Here is a 17,538-nt window from a genome sequence, read left to right as displayed (position 1 = left end):
GGGTGTGAGCAGTGCACTCGCTGATGGAAAAGGGAAATACATTTCCTGCAAGCAGAGAAAAGCAAGAGGCTGCACTCATGTGGGAGCTGCCAAAACCCCTCCTGTAGCAGGGAGCCCAGGGGGTGGCACAATTGCTCCACCAGAGAGGTCTCAAAAGCAAACATTGGAAGGGCTGGAGCTGTGCCAGGGCTTGGCATGGAGCTCAGGGAAAGGTTCCTGCCCCCGAGGGTGCTGGGCACTGCCCAGGCTGCCCAGGGAATGGTCCCGGCCCCAAGGCTGCCAGAGCTCCAGGAGCTCCCAGGGATGCTCAGGGTGGGATTTTTGGGGTGTCTGTGCAGGGCCAGGGGCTGGATTTCATCCCTGAGGGTCCCTCCCAGCTCTGTGTCCTCCTCAGCTTTTCCCTGCCCAGGCTCAGCGCTGTCTCACAAAGATGCAGGGCCAGGGGCTGGATTTGGTCCTGGTGGATCCCTTCAGCTCTGGAGTTGTGTCCTGCCAGGCAGTGGCTCCTTGCACCCTAGCAGCACAGGGAACCCCAGGAATCCCTCAGTGAACACAAGCAGGGCTCAAGAGAAGGGGCTGATTCCAGCTCCCAACCCCACAAGCACATCTGCTACAGGTTAAGACAACACAACTGCAACCATGAAAATAACCCTCCACCCGCCTTTCCCTCAGCCTCCCCAAATTCCTGGCTAATAACACGTTGAACTGTGTTCCCTGTGAGCTCTGCACGACAAATGAATGAGTGGATTTTGCAAATGAAGCCGTGGTGATGTGACCCAGAGCTGATAGGAGTTTCCTTTACATCATCCCCAACACTTCCGTTGCCATAACAAAAGGCAGCTCTGCTCTCGGGCAGCCCCCTGCTTGCTCACAGGGAAACAAACTGTTCTTCTCCCCATAACAATCCTCTGGTGCCTCGATTGCACAGAATAATTGGATTAAAATAGTGGTGGTGGGGGTGTCTCAGAGGACACAGCCCACTTTGCACAAGTCTTCTCTTGGCCCTCTCACAACGGGGATGTTCCCTGCACCGAGGGGAGGGACAGCCAGATGTGACATGAGAGCACTTGGAGATCTCAGGGAGTGGACAACAGCAAACAGCTTTAAAACATCCTTCAGAGTAGCAGGATGGAATAGGTATAAATGGTTTGCACAGCTAAACTCAGAGTGGCTAAAGGGAGTACCTGAGGTCAGCATTTAACATTCCAGGATGTTTTTAATGTGTTTCCTCATCAGGGATGCACTTAAAGGGTCAGGCCTGTGAACCAGTGAGAGAGTCTAGAACTGTGTGCAAACACTAATCGAGGTTTTCTTCATGTTTTAGCAATTTCTCTGGATTAGAACTAACTAATTCAATTTACAGGCTAAATTAAAGTCTAGCAACTCCTAACCTGTGCTAAAGGACGAATCCAAAGGGTCCTGATGCTGAAAAGGAATGATGATGATGATGATGATGATGATGATGATGATGATGATGATGTGTCAGACCAGGTAACCCCCACCCCACTGTCACTATCTTGCTGAGAAAGGCTCCCAAAAAGCTGTTTCAGAACGCTGAGTTGTGTTAATAAGCTTCAAATATTCCTGGAAAATGTCTTCCTGTGGATTTTATGGTGTGAAGTGAAAAGTGCCAGCAAGCAGAAGAGCAGCTCTGACAAACCTCCCTCAGCAGGGTGAGGCTGAGGAGAATGTCTGGGGTCACCCAGGGAGAGACTGGGTGGGATCCCAGAGGGACAGGAGAAATGTGGGACAAGCAGGAGGAGAGGAGGGCATTCCCTGGAGCCAAGCAAAGTCTCTGGCTGGCCTCTGACGGAGATTTGAGGGCACCTTGAACATGCAGAGCCTGCAGATCCAGCTCTGACCTTCTGCTCAGGAACCCCCTGGAGCTGCTGGAACAGAGCAGCCACAGTGAATCGCATCCTTTACCCACCACAGTTTGCTCATCTGAGCCTCCAAGATGTATGGGACAGGCCAGGTGGTGTTTGCACCCTCCCCCTGAGCCCTGAAATCCCCAGCCTGATTTCCAGCATTACATCTTTTGGGTTCAGAGCCACGGAATGGAAGAGCCCCTGCTCCCAGGAGATGATCTATTGCGCAATGAATTACTTTAAAACCAAATTGTTACCCCACAGGGCAGGGATCACACGACTTAAAGAGATGTTAACAAGCCGTGACAAACCTCTGGCATTAGAATTTTCAGGCAAGCTGTTCTGCATCGAAGGCAGTCACTAAAGATCACACAGCATCTGAAAAATGAAGGATACAGCGATGAGTAACCTCTCTCTGCTCCACTCCAGAGACCTGCCCATAGGAAGCAGGGCTGTGATTTGCACACTATCTGAACCTGATTATGGCTAATTTTTTGCATACAGAGCATGGAAAGGATCCTGGCTGAGGCATGGAAAATATGTGGCCACATGAGTCATTCTGCAATGGCTCATAAATCCTGAGAGAATCACAAAAGCAAAACATCTAACATTGCATCTTCCCTCTCCCTGCCAGTGGAACTCCACCTCTTGACACGCTCGGCACAAGGATGTGGGAATATGGTGAAAGCAAAGGAAATAGGATCATTTTCTCCTTGGAATAGAAGAATCTCATCAAACAGCAGCCAGGCTCAGATTTGCAACCTTCACAGAAGAGGCCATTCATGAGGCGAGGAGAAAGAAACGAGCTGCTCCTCAGGTTGCCAAACCAAATTTACAGTTCCTACTGCCTGGGCTCCAGCTCCTGTCCTTCCTTCCTTCCCTGCAGAGCCAGGCAAGGACTGCAGAGAAGAGCCCAAAGCTCAGCACCCTCCAGCCATGACCCCCTGTCCCACTGGCCCATGCACGTGGTGGCCAGGGCCACACTGGGGCTCTGGCACGGGAGATGGGAGAGGATTTAGGAGCTTCCCAGAGCAGAGCACAGAAGGGACCTGCTCTGGGGGTCAGAGCAGAGGGGACCTGGCAGCAAAGGATCTTAGGGCTCGTTGAAGCTCTGCCAGTCCCTGTTACAGCATCACCTGAGTTGTCTGGGCACAACCAGCAGCTCCTTGTGCTGCTCTGAGTTCTTATCCCAGGCAGAGTGGGGATTGTGCAGGGTGGGACTGCTCAGCTCTGGGAAAAGGCAGCATTTTGTGGGGCAGGAGTGGCTGGAGCTCCCCATTATCTCCCCACCAGCAGGGACTTCCTGCGTGCCCTTTGCAGGCCCCTTTCCTTTCCTGCTGCATGGAGCTGCTCTCCCTGTCCCAGTGCTTTATCAGAGGAAGCAAAGCATCTCCCCTCTCTGCCACCCACCCTTGGTCTGTCATGGTGCTCCTGCTGCTGCTTTCCAGAGCAAAGAGCTCCAACCCAGAAGACTTTTAACCATCCTCTGCAGTAAAATCAAGAAGGTGCAGGAGCTTGGTGCTGTTTAGCCAGGAAGCAGGAGCAGGAATAAAAGGGAATAAAATGGAATAAAAGGGAATAAAAGAGGCATCTGAAGGGCCCAGCCTGATCTGGAGGCTGACACTAAAAGCTTTCCACTGCCAGAACATGAGTCTGCAGGAGCCCCCTGGAATCACTGGGAGATCTGTGGGATCTGCAGCTCTGGTGTCTGGGATATCTCCCTGTTTGTAGTACCAGCAAATGTTGTGACTCAGGCTTCAGGAAAAGACCTCAGCTCACCCACGGAGCCACTCAGGCCTCTGTCGTGGGAGGATGCTCAGCATTTCCATGGGCTGAGGTGCGTGGGCTCTGTTGATGTGCAGAGTGCATCAAACCCCACCACATTTGTTATTTCCAGGAATATTCCGGAGCAGGAAGGAGACCCAGATGAGTCACTTGAGCCACCATCTCACACTGAGGATGAAGTGCAGCCCTAAAACACTTGGTGTCTGGCTGAATAAGCCCCTCCCAGTCCCAGACTGATGCTGGGGACGTCCAGCCTGGGCTCCTGTGGTGCCAGCCCCTCCATCCCCTCATCCTGCCCTGATCTGCCCCGTTCCTTCCGAGAGTTAAGGAGCAGCAGGAGGAAATGCGTAAGCAGGGTCCCTGCTGCTGCTGCTCCCACACAGCTCTGGCTCTGGGCTGTGCACAGACCCTGCACTGCCATGGGCACCCTTGGGAACAGGCAGCTCCTGCTCTGCTGTGCCCTCTGGGGACTCTGCCTGGCCTCGGACTACGATGGTGAGTGTCTGCTTTGGGTGGAAATCTGCTGCTTGGTAAAGTGCTGGGTGTTTGGATCTCTGTAAAATCCCTGAAAGCTCATTTTTTAATGGGTTCACATGGGAGGATGCTCTGATAGAGCTTTGTGTGGGCTCTTGTTGAAGCAGGAGGTTGACAGAGGAGATACAGAAGAAAAAGAAGCTGGGGTGGAAGAAACTAGAAAGAGAAAGGAAAAAGAAAGGAGCAGTAAACAAGAAAGGACTCAAAAGCTAAATCTTTAGCTACTTATACACCCAGAGCCACAATTTTACACTGGAGTGGCTCCAGAACTTTGGATTGTTGTGAAAGCCCAGCAGAGGAATTGTTCTCTGGATTCCCAGGCCTGTTCATGGCTGTAGAGAGGAATTTCCCTCTGGATTCCCAGGCCTGTTCATGGCTGTAGAGAGGAATTTCTCTCTGGATTCCCAGGCCTGTTCATGGCTGTACAGAGGAATTTCCCTCTGGATTCCCAGGCCTGTTCATGGCTGTAGAGAGGAATTTCCCTCTGGATTCCCAGGCCTGTTCATGGCTGTAGAGAGGAATTTCCCTCTGGATTCCCAGGCCTGTACATGGCTGTACAGAGGAATTTCCCTCTGGATTCCCAGGCCTGTTCATGGCTGTAGAGCATTACAGTCCATTTTAAGCTGTGGAAGACCAGAGAGCAAAGGAATCAGGGATGTTCCCAGAAAGGTGGCTGAGGGTGGCTCCTGCACACCAAACTCTGCCAGCCAGCTTTTCCTGCCCGTCACTCAACAGCCTTTCCAGAACATTCCCAGTTTAGGGACCCCAACAGAGAAGACAAAGAGCAGCCTTTGGGGTGAGCTGTGTGCACAGCCTCCACAGAGTCTCCGGCTGAGTGAGGAACAGGCTGAGTGAGTAACAGGCTGCCTTCCCCTCTCAGATTACTCTCAGAACAGCACCAGCGAGCAGGCCAGCACACCAGAGGTCACCCCGTGTCCCCGAGCCATCCCGGGCGACCAGGCCACGGTCAACAACGTCACCTACCTGCTGATCCCCGAGGCCACCCGTGCCCAGCTGGGCAGTGCCATCACCGTCAGGCTCATCCCGTGCCTCTACAGCCTGGTGTTCCTGCTGGGGCTGCCGGCCAACGCGCTGGCCCTCTGGGTGCTGGCCACCAGGGCCGAGCGCCTGGCCTCCACCGTGTTCCTGATGAACCTGGCCGCCGCCGACCTGCTGCTCGTCTCCGTGCTGCCCTTCAAGATCTCCTACTATTTCCTGGGCAACCACTGGCCCTTCGGGGAAGGGCTGTGCCGCCTCACCACGGCTCTCTTCTACGGCAACATGCACTGCTCCGTGCTGCTGCTCACCTGCATCAGCGTGGATCGCTACCTGGCCGTGGCTCACCCCTTCTCCTCCCGCGCCTTCCGCACCCCCACCTTGGCCGCCGGCACCTGCGCCGGGGTCTGGCTCTGCTCTGCTGCCCTGACGCTGCCCCTGACCCTGCAGCAGCAGTCCTACCCCCTGCTCGGGGCAGGCCTCACGCTGTGCCACGACGTCCTGCCCCGGCACGAGGATGATGGTTTCTACTTTTATTATTTCGTGGCGCTGGTCGCCTGCGCCTTCCTGCTGCCGCTGCTGCTGCTGGCGCTGAGCTCGGGCGCGGTGCTGCGCGTCCTCCTGCGCGGCGGCGGCCGCTACGGCCACGCCGCCAAGCTCACGGCCCTCGTGGTCGTCACCCTCGTGGTTTTCTATGCCCCCAGCAACGTCCTCCTGCTGCTTCACTACTCCAGCCCCTGCTCCAAGCTGCACGGCCGGCTGTACCTCAGCTACATGGTCAGCCTGGCCCTCAGCACCTTCAACAGCTGCGCTGATCCCTTCGTCTACTACTACGTGTCGGAGGATTTCCGGGAGAAGGTGAGGAGGAGAGTCTTCAGTGGCAGCAAAAAAACCACCACTTCCCTAAAGACCTCCAAGGAAACGCTGCCCCGCTCCAAGCATTCGCTGGTGTGAGCCTCCAGCCCGGCTCACTGCTCCCAGGGCTCTCAGAATGCACACAGTGGGGATAAGAGGAATTCAGCACTGGAATTCCACAAGTTTCACCCAGAACAGCTTTTCCCAGGAGCCAAGTGCTTTCCCTGTCTGCACAGATAAGGATGAATAAACCCAGGCTGTGAGATTCTTTGCCCAGACGAGATGCTGAGTGCTGGACACATCCATCCTTTACTGGGACACTGCCTGCAGCTTCTCAGCTGGTCCCACACCACCAGGGATGTTCCTCCCCATACAGCTGGGTCTGCTGTTCCTAACCTGGCTGCTCTCTGCCTGCTACTCCTGCTCCTGGCTTGCTCTCTGTCCTCAAATGCATATTCCTTTCCCCTAAAACAAAAAAAGAGGCATCATTGCAAAACCAAATGTCTAAATGTTTCAAAAGCTACTCTCCTGAACTAAACCAGTCTGTCAAAGGACTGCAGAGTACTGGCTTGTGTAGCAAAACATTCTTGGCTTGATTTGTCAGCAACCCCTCAGGAACGTCAGCCCACTGTAGGTAAAAGGTGTGAAAATCCCCTTCACTCATCCCTGTTTTTGCAAATCACCCTTGGCATCCATCATTTATTTGAGGCAAAGGTTGTATTAATGGATTTTGTAAAAAAATGATGTCTCATGAAGGGAAATAGTAAAGTAGGAATGGAGCAAAGCCTCTGGTACTCCACATTTCCTTTGTGTAATGTCACCCACAGCCAAAAGCTGGCTCTGATCAAAGCGGTGCTCAGGTTTGTTGTTTGTTGTACCTGCTGCAAATCTGACAAAATGCAGCCTGCTCATCTCTCAGACACAACTGGGGCAGAGCCCTGTGAGCAGCCAGGTAGAAAATGAGCAATAAACCTCTTTAGAGCTCCTTAATTCTTTAGTTTTCCCAACACAGGCTTGACAACATAAAGCGTGAATAAGAGGCAGAGAGGATTGTCTTAAAATCAGTTTTTAATAAAATATTTATCAGAATCTAAAACAAACACTTTTCTGGACTCAGACTTGCTAAGATGTGTATGAACAGACCAACAGCTAGTCAGAGAGCTGTTTGTGTGTACCTGTGGGGGCAAAAGGCAGGGGAAACACAAAGCTGGGCTCCAGGTGCTGGGCTCTCAGTCAGAAACAGCAGGGACTAAAAAAACCTCAAACCCAAAGCCAGGCTGGTAGAGGTTTTCTAAAGAGTTTCTCTATTCACAATAATGAAAACCAGGTTATTGTGCATTAAATGTCAGCAGTCAGTGTGAGCAAAGCAAGTGCTGGTGTGTTGGGGATGTTCTTCAAGCAAGCTGAACATTTTTCTGGTATTTGCTTTCTACTGAGGCTGATTAAGAAGGAGGGGAAGAGGCAAGACCAAAACACAGGAGAAGAAAGAACAAGGGGAACTATTGCTTTAAAATAAATACCATGGTAATGATTACTCTGCATAATGTACAGGTACAAATATATAAATATTAATTTCCTTGAAAGGATTGCAAGCATCAATCACTGATAACTAGCACTGCTGCAGCTATTCAGTCACAGAACTCGATGGAAGAAGCAATTTCTGTGTCTTACAAACCCACTGGCACTTTTCTCCTTTTGTAGTGAGGGACCATCAGGAAAAGGAAAGGAGAAACATCTCTCTGACAGAGGAAGGCAAAGTCTCTAAGCCAGAAACAACCCAAAGCAGCAGCCTTGCTGACTTTGGCTTTCCAGCACCCAGCTGGCCTTTTCCTTGGTGGAAAAAAAAAATAAAACCAATCCTTCTCTCTAAACTGCCTGGCTGAGGTGCACAAAGTGGGAGCCTGAGATGTCCTTGTGCTCTGAGGGACAGGAGGGAGACTGAGCAGAGCTGGGCCTAAGCCTGTGAATGGCTTTGGGTCTGTTCTGCTTTGTCCAGTGGTGCTCAGGGATCCAGTCCTACACTTTCTGTATTCCAAGCAGGATGTTGAACAATGGAGGAAAAATAATCTATGATTTTTTTCCCCTAGATAAGAATGAATGATGGTGACAAGAAACATGAACTACAAATGTGGGACAGGGGAAAGCTCTGGACCCTCAGCTGGGGTGGAGAAGAGAGCAGAGACCTCCTTTATTCCTGTGATAGGGGGAAAAGGCAACCACAGTGGTGGAACTGCAGTTTCTTTGATTCATTTCCTTAAATAAAATCACCTTTTTAGCAACAAAGAGGAGCTGGTTTGGTGTAGCAAGAGCAGGGGGAGGCAGCAGCTGCCAAGAGCAGAGGAACTGGAAGTGCCAAGGCTGGGGGTGAAGTCAGGATCCAGAAATCTGTCACATCCCCTCCCACACACTGCCCTGCTCTGTCTGGCTCTGAGGACAGGAAGGCTGCTCTGCCTTTGCCTTCTGAGGGTCCAGGGCTCTCTGGCTTTCCTTTGAATTGTAAAACAGAAGCCAGACTCCTCTGCCTCAAGCACTGGCACAGAGATCCCTCAGACAAGGCCCTGATTGATGGGCTGGCACCCACCAGCAGGAATTATTTACCTGGCAGCAACAGGGGGATGTCTGCAGCTGGAATTAGGACATTACATCTCCCACAGCCTGAGGAAAGCAAAGAAAGCCAGGTTTAATTCTTGGCTGGAACTCCCCACCCTCACCTCCTCGTCCCCAGAGGGAGGTCTGAGTGTCCAAGGATCTGTGAGAGGACCAAGCAGTTTAAAATTACTTCAAATATCTCTCCAGAAGAATTCGCTGGGTGTACAATGGGTGAGAGAGAGCAGGAGAAGAAAACCAGAAAGGGACTGAGGACTCCAGAACACAGGTCCCATCTCCTGGATGAAGGCAGTCACAGACATCACCAGGGTGACCAAATGCCTCATCCTCCCAGCTCACAGCACCAAACAGCTGCAGCCTGAACCAGCAAACAGCAGGGTTTGTATTGTGCAGTTTTGAGTTTTAGGAAAAAAAAAAAAAAAAAAATGGAATCTTGTTGCAGCTCACACTAGGCCTGTTATTTATCCAGAGATAAATATTGACTCAGTCCTGTGTGTGTACACAATAGCCAGTGCCTGCCAGGACAGTTGCTTGCAGGAGGTGGAATTTAGTTTAAAGGCATTTATTTACCTGCCAGGCAGGAATGCAGCTGCCAGGGTGAGGGCAGGATCTGCCCCTGCACACCCCAGATGTGAGGCAGGACTCTCATCCCAGCAGGATCCTGGGAGCAGCCACGAGGGGAGGCTGGCACAGCTGCCAACTTCTGAGGCAGCTCAGAAATTTCTGGGAACTTCAAGACCCAGACCTTCATCATGTCAACTGCATTCTGCAAATGTCTGGCCCCAGACAAAAAGGACTGGAAACTACACATGCCCAACCTCTGGGATACCTCCTGGTTGTCCCCATGTGGACATTTTTCTGGAATAAACTTGCCTTTATTCTGGAATGGAATGTCTATACTGGGATATATTCTTGTCATGGTTCCTGTGTAAACAAGCCTTAAAAATGAATGGAGCTGGGATTTTTTTTTCTGTTTCCATTCACCAATAAACACCCTCAAAAGGAGTTTCCACCCTGCTCTGGGTCCTGGTAACAATAGAAGTGGGAAGATAAAATATTAACACTATTTTGCAAGAGGCAATTGCATGTAACTCCTCCAAAGAGAACAATGCTGCTCCAGGCAGGAAGGGAAACTCAAAAATCTTGGCTCCTGCACTTTTGGAAACACAAAGCTTTTCTTTTTAAGTTTTGCCACGTTGCTTGGGGCAGGTCAGACCGAGGGAGTCCAGCCTGTGACACCAGGGATTGGTACTGGCCAGCAGAGCCAGGCCTGGCCAGGGAGTACCAGGACCAGAACATGCTGTGCTGGATGCCAGTGGGAGCAAAATAAAAGGGGTTGGTGAAATCAGGCAAACATTTAAAAGGGCTGTGCCTGGGCCAGGTTCATTTTCAGGCCAGGCTTTGTGGAGAAAGGGGCTGAGAAGGCTGCAAGCAGCCCCTGTCAGCACATAGTGCAACACAAAGAGGGCTCCCCCACCTCATCCCTGCTTCTGCTGAGGCTGCAAACAGCAGCAGACATGAAGCCTTTCAGCCCTGGCAGTGGATTTCAGTTTTCTCAGGTAAAATGCACCTCCCAGGAACTTCCCTGAATTGTAGAGCCACAGGGAAGTGTTTCTCTCGTGGGTGCAGACTGATGGGCTGAGGAAGATGAGCAGCCTCTTGTTATGTCATAATTGGCAAAACACACTGATTTTTATTATTATAATTTGAGCAAAAAACTTCTCAGCCATCTTTCCTCAAACAGCAGTTCAGCTAAGCACAAGCCCTGGACTTAGCTTCTAAGTGTAGCTAGGAAATGGCATTTGCAGAATATCCTGATAGCAGAGAAAACACTTGGAAATGCTCTATAGGTTTGAATTCCAGCCCCTATTTTTCCTCACCTAGAAGGCACAGCATATTGGTCTCTCATCACTGGGAGGGCTCCAAAGAGGATGCACAAGAAGGCAGGAAAATGGACAGAAAAATAACGCTGAGTGTCCCCCTTAGAGCTCCAGATCTGCCCCGTGGGGCAGCAAAGCCTACAGTTCTGAGGGCACCAGGAAGTAGTCATCATTCAGATTCTGTTCTGCAGCAGGTCGTCTGGAGGAACAAACTCATACAGGAGTCGATTCTGAGCCTCTTCTCTTTATTTAAATTATGTATTTCTGTGGGAAAGAGAACACACGGAAGAAAAGTCACCTTGCTGTGATGCATCTTTGTGAGATATCACTGAGCCTGGGAAAAGCTGAAAAGGTCACAGAGGTGGGAGGGACCCTCAGGGATCAAATCCAGCCCCTGGCCCTGCACAGACACCCCAGCAAGCCCACCCTGAGCATCCCTGGGAGCTCCTGGAGCTCTGGCAGCCTTGGGGCCGGGACCATTCCCTGGGCAGCCTGGGCAGTGCCAGCACCCTCGGGGGCAGGAACCTTTCCCTGAGCTCCATGCCAAGCCCTGGCACAGCTCCAGCCCTTCCTGGCCTCCTGTTCCTGTCACCCCAAAGCAAGATCTGTGTCCATTCCTCCTCCCCCCATCATGATCAGCCTCCCCTCTGCTCCAGCTGAACACACCAAGTGACAGATCACTCCATTCCACTGTGCATGAAACCACTGACATCCCAGAGCCTTTTACAGCTGCCCCAGCAAGCCCCCATTCCCACTGACCCCCTTTTTGTGGAACTGACCAGCACAAGGACACCACAGGCTGGCTCAGAGCAGCCCCCTGCCCCGCTGTGGACTCACCATTCTGCTGGGGTGGCCTCAGCCTGGCTGCTGTCCCCTTCCCTGAAGGTGCTGGCCGTGCTCAGCTCTGCCACCACCTCGAACACGTCGCCCTCCACGGCGAAGGCGTCGGGGTCGTACTCGTAGGAGTAGTAGGACAGGTCTGTGTGCAGGGGGGGCCCCTCCTCGGCTGCTGGGGGAACCAGAGCTGCAGGAGCTGCGTGGCCACACAGCAGGGCAGGGCAGCAGCAGGAAGGGGTTTTAGTCAGGGACACCAGGGAAGGAGGCTGCAGGTGTCAGCGCACCTGCGCGTGTTTGGTGGGGTTCACAGGGAAAGGGAGGAGCTGCTGCAAGAGGAGTTTTCAATTTCCCAGTCTGAGAAACTGGAATTAAATGCATGGAAAAAGGGGGAACAAAGAGAGGGGTAAAGGGGAAATAAGGAGGAAAAGGGAAAACAAAAGGGGAAGGCAAATAGGGTAGGAAAAGGAGGAAACAAGGAGGGGAAATAAGAAAACAAGGGGGGGAAGAAGAAGAAGAAACAAGGGGGAAAGAAGAAGAAACAAGGGGGAAAGAAGGAGAAAACAAGGGGAGAAAGAAAGAGAAACAAGGGGGGAAAGAAGGAGAAAACAAGGGGGGAAAGGGAAATAAAGGGAGGCAAAGGGCAACGTAGTTTGAAAAAATCTCCAAGTCTCCTTTTCCAGCATGGAATTAACTGAGGTGCTGAAGTTCAAACCCATCAGCCTGAGGGCTGCACACAGCAAGGTAAAAGAAGGGGGCAGATGGGACAGGGGATTCACTCTGCACCCTGAAAATCTCTCCTCTGACCAGGCACCTCAGGGAAGGAGAGCCCCATCTGTATGGGGACATGTCCTGTGTGCCCTCAGCTGTGCATCATTCCATAAAACAAGTGACAAAGCTGGAGGGACACCCTGAGGGAACAGCTCACTTGGTGACTGATCAGTGGAGGCAGCCAATTTTCTTTTCAGCCCAACAAGTGTGAAGGTTTTGAGGCCAGGAACCCACAGCAAAGCCATGGACTCCAGCCTGAATGAGGAGCTGAGGTACCTCTGCCCCAGCACAGTCACACAGCACTGAAATTTCCTACTTTGTGTAGGGACAGACCCAGCACAGGCAGGAACAGGAATTTCTCCTCTTCCCACTCCCTGCAGTCTGTGCTGACACTGGTAGGTCCCTCTCACAGCACACACCCCACTCACACCAGGCTGTGCCTCTGTGCTCCCTGTCCAAACTGCAAGATAAAACTTCTAGGAACAGCAGCAGACCCGTGTTTCCTAAACTGCTCCTCGAGCCAGCTCAGCTGTCCATCCTTCCTGTTTGCTCTCTGTGTACACTGCCCCAGTCCAAACCAAAGCAAGCACTGAGGCAGAATTATTGCAGGGAGGAAAAGTCCCCTGCCCGCCCAAAGCTGGCTTTATTTAAAGAGAGCACTCAGCAAGGCCTTTGAAAATGTTTGTTCTCTAGAAATAAAATATCTGAAGGATATAACCCTGTTGCCTCCCACATCCTCCCAGCACTGGGCAGGGGAGTCAGGCTCTGTTCCCTCCTTCTTGGCCTCCTCCCTGTGAGAACCTGCCAGACCATGAGCTCCTTCTATGAATGGGTGATTGCTGTCCACCAGGGCTGGGATGAACATCACAGGCCTGACTCTTCCCAGGAATTCAGCTCTGGAGGCCAAGCAAAGAGCACAGGCCGACGTTTCCTGCTGCACACAAACCACTCCCCCAGCCCCAAATGTTTGTGCTGAGGCCAATGTTTGCTGAGCAGTGATGGGGGGAGAGGAAAACCAGCCCTGTGCCAGCTCAATCAATCCTGAAAAAGCTGCAGCCCTGTGGGGAACACACCACCCAGGGAATTTTGGGGATGACTCCACCTGGAAGCAGAGCTCAGGCTGATGGCCCTGATGGGAGCTGGTGTGGGTTAAGGTTAGGCATTTAATTAAAAAACCCCAAACCCCACAAACAAAATACCACCACCAAAGCATCATAATTCCACCTAGAACTTTCTTCCAGCTCCAGCCATTGGCCCTTTCTGATTGCTGGAGCAAAACTGTGCAAAGGGCATGGCTGTGGGTGAGGCAGGGGGCCAGAGAGCTCAGCCTGGGGGGCTCCCTGCTCACAGCAGCACCGACACCCCAGCACTGCTGCCCCACACACTTGGAGGTTGTTTTCCACCAAATCCATGCAGAATCACAGCACTGTAATGGCAACATGTTGTCCTCCAATATCAGTGGCTGTGCCTTGAGTGCCTTTGGTAGAGGAGATTTAATTTGTTTCAGAAGAGAGTTAGTGATGTGTGGAAGCAATCAAGGCACCACTTCATCACAGAGACACAATCAGAGCTACTGAGGATCCCACAGGCTCTGAAGTCCACCCAGACCCTTGTGGCCAAGGAGTGACAAGGATCTCAGGAAAGGCACAGCCAGAAATTCAGTGAGATCCCAGTCAGTAACTCAGCTCCTGCTCCAGGGTTTTCTATCCAAACAAATATTGCAGCCGGCTGTGAAGGCACATGAGCACACCCAGAGCTGGGTCCACTCATCAAAATCCTGTCCCACCCTTTTGAGACTCAGTAATTCACCTGAGAAGGAACAGCTGAGAAAGGGGACTCACACAGGAGTTGTTTCAGCTGAGTTCTGTCACCCTGCAAACTTCCCTGGCAATCAGAGGATCTACAGATGCAAAGAGGATCCCACCCATCTGTTCAAAAAAAGTTTTAAGGTCAAACCTCAGCCATTCTGTCTCTCTGCAGACTTTGGGAAGGCATTTTAAAATGTTCTGACAGCAGCAACAGCGCTGCATCCTGACCTTTCAGAGCCATCTATGTTCAATTACTCATCTTGAACAGCTGGAATTTATTCCAGCAAACCCACTGGTGTGTGTGGAACTTCACTGTGGGTCTGTGTGTGCCAGAGGGAGCCCCAACACATCCTGCAATTCCCACTGACAAGACCTCAATTAAAGCATCCATCAGGCCAAGCTGAGCTGCGCCAGTCTCATGGCAAACACAGGAGGCTCCCAGACAACACAAGCACCATGTGCCTCTCTGAGCATTTCCTGCAGATTAACACACCCAGTTGGTTTTACACCAACCTGCCCTAAGCTTGATTCGGCTCCTGGAGTTTTGCATCCCTTTAGGAAGTCCCAGATTTAGGCACGGCTCAGCAGAGCCCCCGCTGGAGCACCTGAGCCGACTTAACCCCATCACATGCTCCAGCAGCAGCGAGCCCAGGAGAGCCTGGCTGGGGCGGGGCTCATTCATCTGCTGCGCTTTGATTCATGTCCCGTGTGCTTGACTTGAGAGGAGCCCTGAGGATTAATGAAAATCACATGCTGGGCCCTTTTCCTGGGCTGGGATTTAGTCAGTTTGATTCCTGAATGCTCATTCTGCCATGGCTGCTCCCAGCTCAGCATCCTCCTGCCAGGAAATTTGGGCACTACCAGATCTCAGGACAAAGCCAGCTCCAAGTGCTTGTGCTTTGACAAACGTCCTTGTGGCACTCAAGTTTGTCCATCTAAAATCTGCATTACAATGCCACACAAAATAATCAGATTTTCCCCTTTTGCTCCTTCTGAGCCAGCACTGTTTCTGTCAATTCAGAACAGAAACCACAGAGGGATTTTCCTTTTACTTCAATGCAGATTATTTCAGAAACTCTGTTCTGAACATTTTTTGGATTGTGGATTACCATCAAGTTCCATCATTTTTTTCCTGAGTAATCATATCAAATTTTTATTTGAAAATTATGTAATGGCAGCCCCATTTCTGTAGACCTTGGTATGGCCTCACATTCCAGCAGTGCCCAAATAAAACAGTTTGGGAATGCTGCTTGAAAGGGTTCAGATTGCAAATTTTCCATGCTGAGCACATGGCATGTGTATGGAACAAAAGGCAACAAGATATAGATACAGATATATTCACAATAAATGCAGGGGAAAAAAAAGGGGGGGGGAGGAAAGTAGTAGAGACATCAAACACTAAGACTGAATGACCGTTAGAAAATGTCATAATGGAATATTCACCATGTTTTTGCACCTTAATAAGAAAACTGTCCATCAGCTGCTGTCCAGAAAGAAAAGAACAGGATGGTGTCTCCTGTTGGGCATGTGTTAGTCTGATCCTGCTGCTCAAGGAGGACATGAGGAGCCACAGAGCTCCTGAATTTAATTCTTCTCCTGAAGAATTTAACTGGTTTTACCAATTTGTTGGGAGTTGAAGGCCAGGGGAAAATTAATGAGTGGAAAGCAGCCAGGAAAAATCTAGACCAGTTTATTTACTAGAAACAGCATGAAACAAGCTATTCTATTGACCCTCCACTGCTTCTTGGTGAGATTTATTGTGAGCCATGAGCGAGTTCGACACGAGTCTTGGAAAAAAGTGCATGAACATAAGCACCAAATAAAATGAGCAGCCAAATTCCTGGCTACTCCATCCACTGACCTTAACATTTTTGTTCACTAAGGCTCTTTATTCCAAACAGCAGCTCTGAGAGAATCAAGACTGCCAGCTCCATTTTTGCACAGAACTGAAGGGACAAAGTTAATCCACCTGGATTTGAGTCCTTGCAGTGGTTTGGGCTCTTGTCACGTCCTGCTCAGTAGTTTGTTGGAACACATTACATCAGCCTGGCTTTCAATGGGGTCTTTCCAGCTTAATAGTGGAAGAAAAGATCACAGAGAGTGTGTTGTTCAAACACAGCAAGGCTGAGAAAATAGGAGGGTGGGTTGTCCACTCCTACAAACAATTATCTAAATCCTGCAGGTGCTGAGCTGGGCAGGATTCCTGCATGATTTCCTGGAAGGAAAAGGACTAGGAGAGCTGTCTGCTACTGAATACTTCTTATCCTCAGCTTCCTTGACCTCTATCTTTTTTCTGATTTCTGAATATTCTGTCTTTTCTATAGAATGGAGAAATTCAGCATCTTTAGTTAAAATGTGCTTGAGAGCCACCTGTACTTAATACAGAGAGAGGACAAGCTTTAACCTTACTTAAGAAAGCCTTTGGATAAATGCAAAAGTATTGCATTACCTGCTGGAGTCTGGGGAGCACTGGGCTGCTCAGCTGTGTGGGAGTGTGTCTCCCTTTCTTCTGGCAGGTTCTTGGCTGCAAATACAAAGAAAAATAAACTCATTTGTCACATAATTCGTTAATAATGCCTCTCTAGTAGAGGCTGGCATTTCCAGAGGTGGTGTAATCAGTTCCCTGATACACTACACACCTTGAAAGGCCATGCAGAATTTCCAAAGCATGCTACATTTCATGGATTTATTTTTTATCCAGGAATATTCACTTTAGACCAAACGATATCCCTAATTTTCTCTTCAATTCATTCTGTCTGGTAAATCATGTATCCATGAGAACAGAAAACCAGTTATTTCAAGCTGAAAAGCAGCTGCCCTTATCACTTAATCAGCTGTACTATGAACAGCAAAATAACACACAGCAAGTTCAGAATCCTCCTTTCCCTACCACAGGCATGGAATATTAACTTGCTCAAATGAAGATTTGTAACATCCTGCAGCTGAACCATGACAGAAAAGGGAAATAAATGAAACCTACAGGCAGAACACTGAGACATGGGCATCTGCTCTATCCTGGTGTTGTTCCTACACGATGCCACCTCCATCTGGCAGTGGTTGGGGTAGATGTGGCCATCAGAGCCACACACGGGCTCGCCGTCGTAGCCGCAGTCCCGCGAGCACAGGCACTGCTCGAAGTACTCGTCCTCCAGGCAGCCAAAGATGTTGTTGCAAGGGCCAGAGTGGACAAAACCTGGAGATTAAACAAATCCCAGTCAGGTTTGCACAGCACAGGGAAGGTGGAGTGGAAATAGTTCACTGATCATCAGTTTTTACGTTGAATTCTTGAAGATTTCAAAGAGGAATTTGCAAATTTGAGAGAATTAAAAGCTCTGGGAACAAAGTTGCTTTTTTGAAGGACCCATGGTGCAACAGATTCCTGACTTAGGATAAAGCAACTAGTTTTTGGCCACAGAGCACAGAAAGGAACAACAGCTTCTGGGGCAAGTTATTCCTTTTCAGAGACGTATGAAATTGTTCAATCTTCCTACAGTTAATTGTGGAACTCCACTGCAAAATATTGGAGAGAAAGAAAACCAAATTGCAAAAGCAATTGGTGAGGAGTTTTTACCTCTTTGTTTACTGACACATCTCCCCATG

The 17,538-nt window shown here is 50.3% G+C and overlaps 2 protein-coding genes across 2 annotated transcripts in view; one reads left to right on the top strand and one right to left on the bottom strand.

The window, feature by feature from the left end:
* The first annotated feature begins 4,008 nt into the window (after nt 1–4,008).
* On the top strand, nt 4,009–9,065 carry F2RL3 (F2R like thrombin or trypsin receptor 3). The gene is made up of 2 exons (XM_041482608.1): nt 4,009–4,148; nt 5,068–9,065. The coding sequence occupies exons 1-2, from the start codon at nt 4,073–4,075 to the stop codon at nt 6,135–6,137; spliced, it is 1,146 nt and encodes a 381-aa protein (XP_041338542.1). The 5' UTR covers nt 4,009–4,072; the 3' UTR covers nt 6,138–9,065.
* Nucleotides 9,059–17,538, bottom strand: part of CPAMD8 (C3 and PZP like alpha-2-macroglobulin domain containing 8) — a 54,027-nt gene continuing 45,547 nt past the window's right edge. The window contains exons 40-43 of the mRNA XM_041482621.1: nt 16,919–17,131; nt 16,388–16,462; nt 11,363–11,531; nt 9,059–10,789 (exon numbers count right to left, since the gene is read on the bottom strand). Of these exons, the coding sequence (XP_041338555.1) occupies nt 10,789; nt 11,363–11,531; nt 16,388–16,462; nt 16,919–17,131 (458 nt within the window). The 3' untranslated portion in view covers nt 9,059–10,788. The remainder of the gene's footprint in view (nt 10,790–11,362; nt 11,532–16,387; nt 16,463–16,918; nt 17,132–17,538) is intronic.

Source organism: Pyrgilauda ruficollis, unplaced genomic scaffold (genome assembly GCF_017590135.1).
Source record: "Pyrgilauda ruficollis isolate IOZ18807 unplaced genomic scaffold, ASM1759013v1 scaffold115, whole genome shotgun sequence".
Lineage (NCBI taxonomy): Eukaryota > Metazoa > Chordata > Aves > Passeriformes > Passeridae > Pyrgilauda > Pyrgilauda ruficollis.
This window is presented reverse-complemented; position numbering and strand designations above follow the sequence as displayed.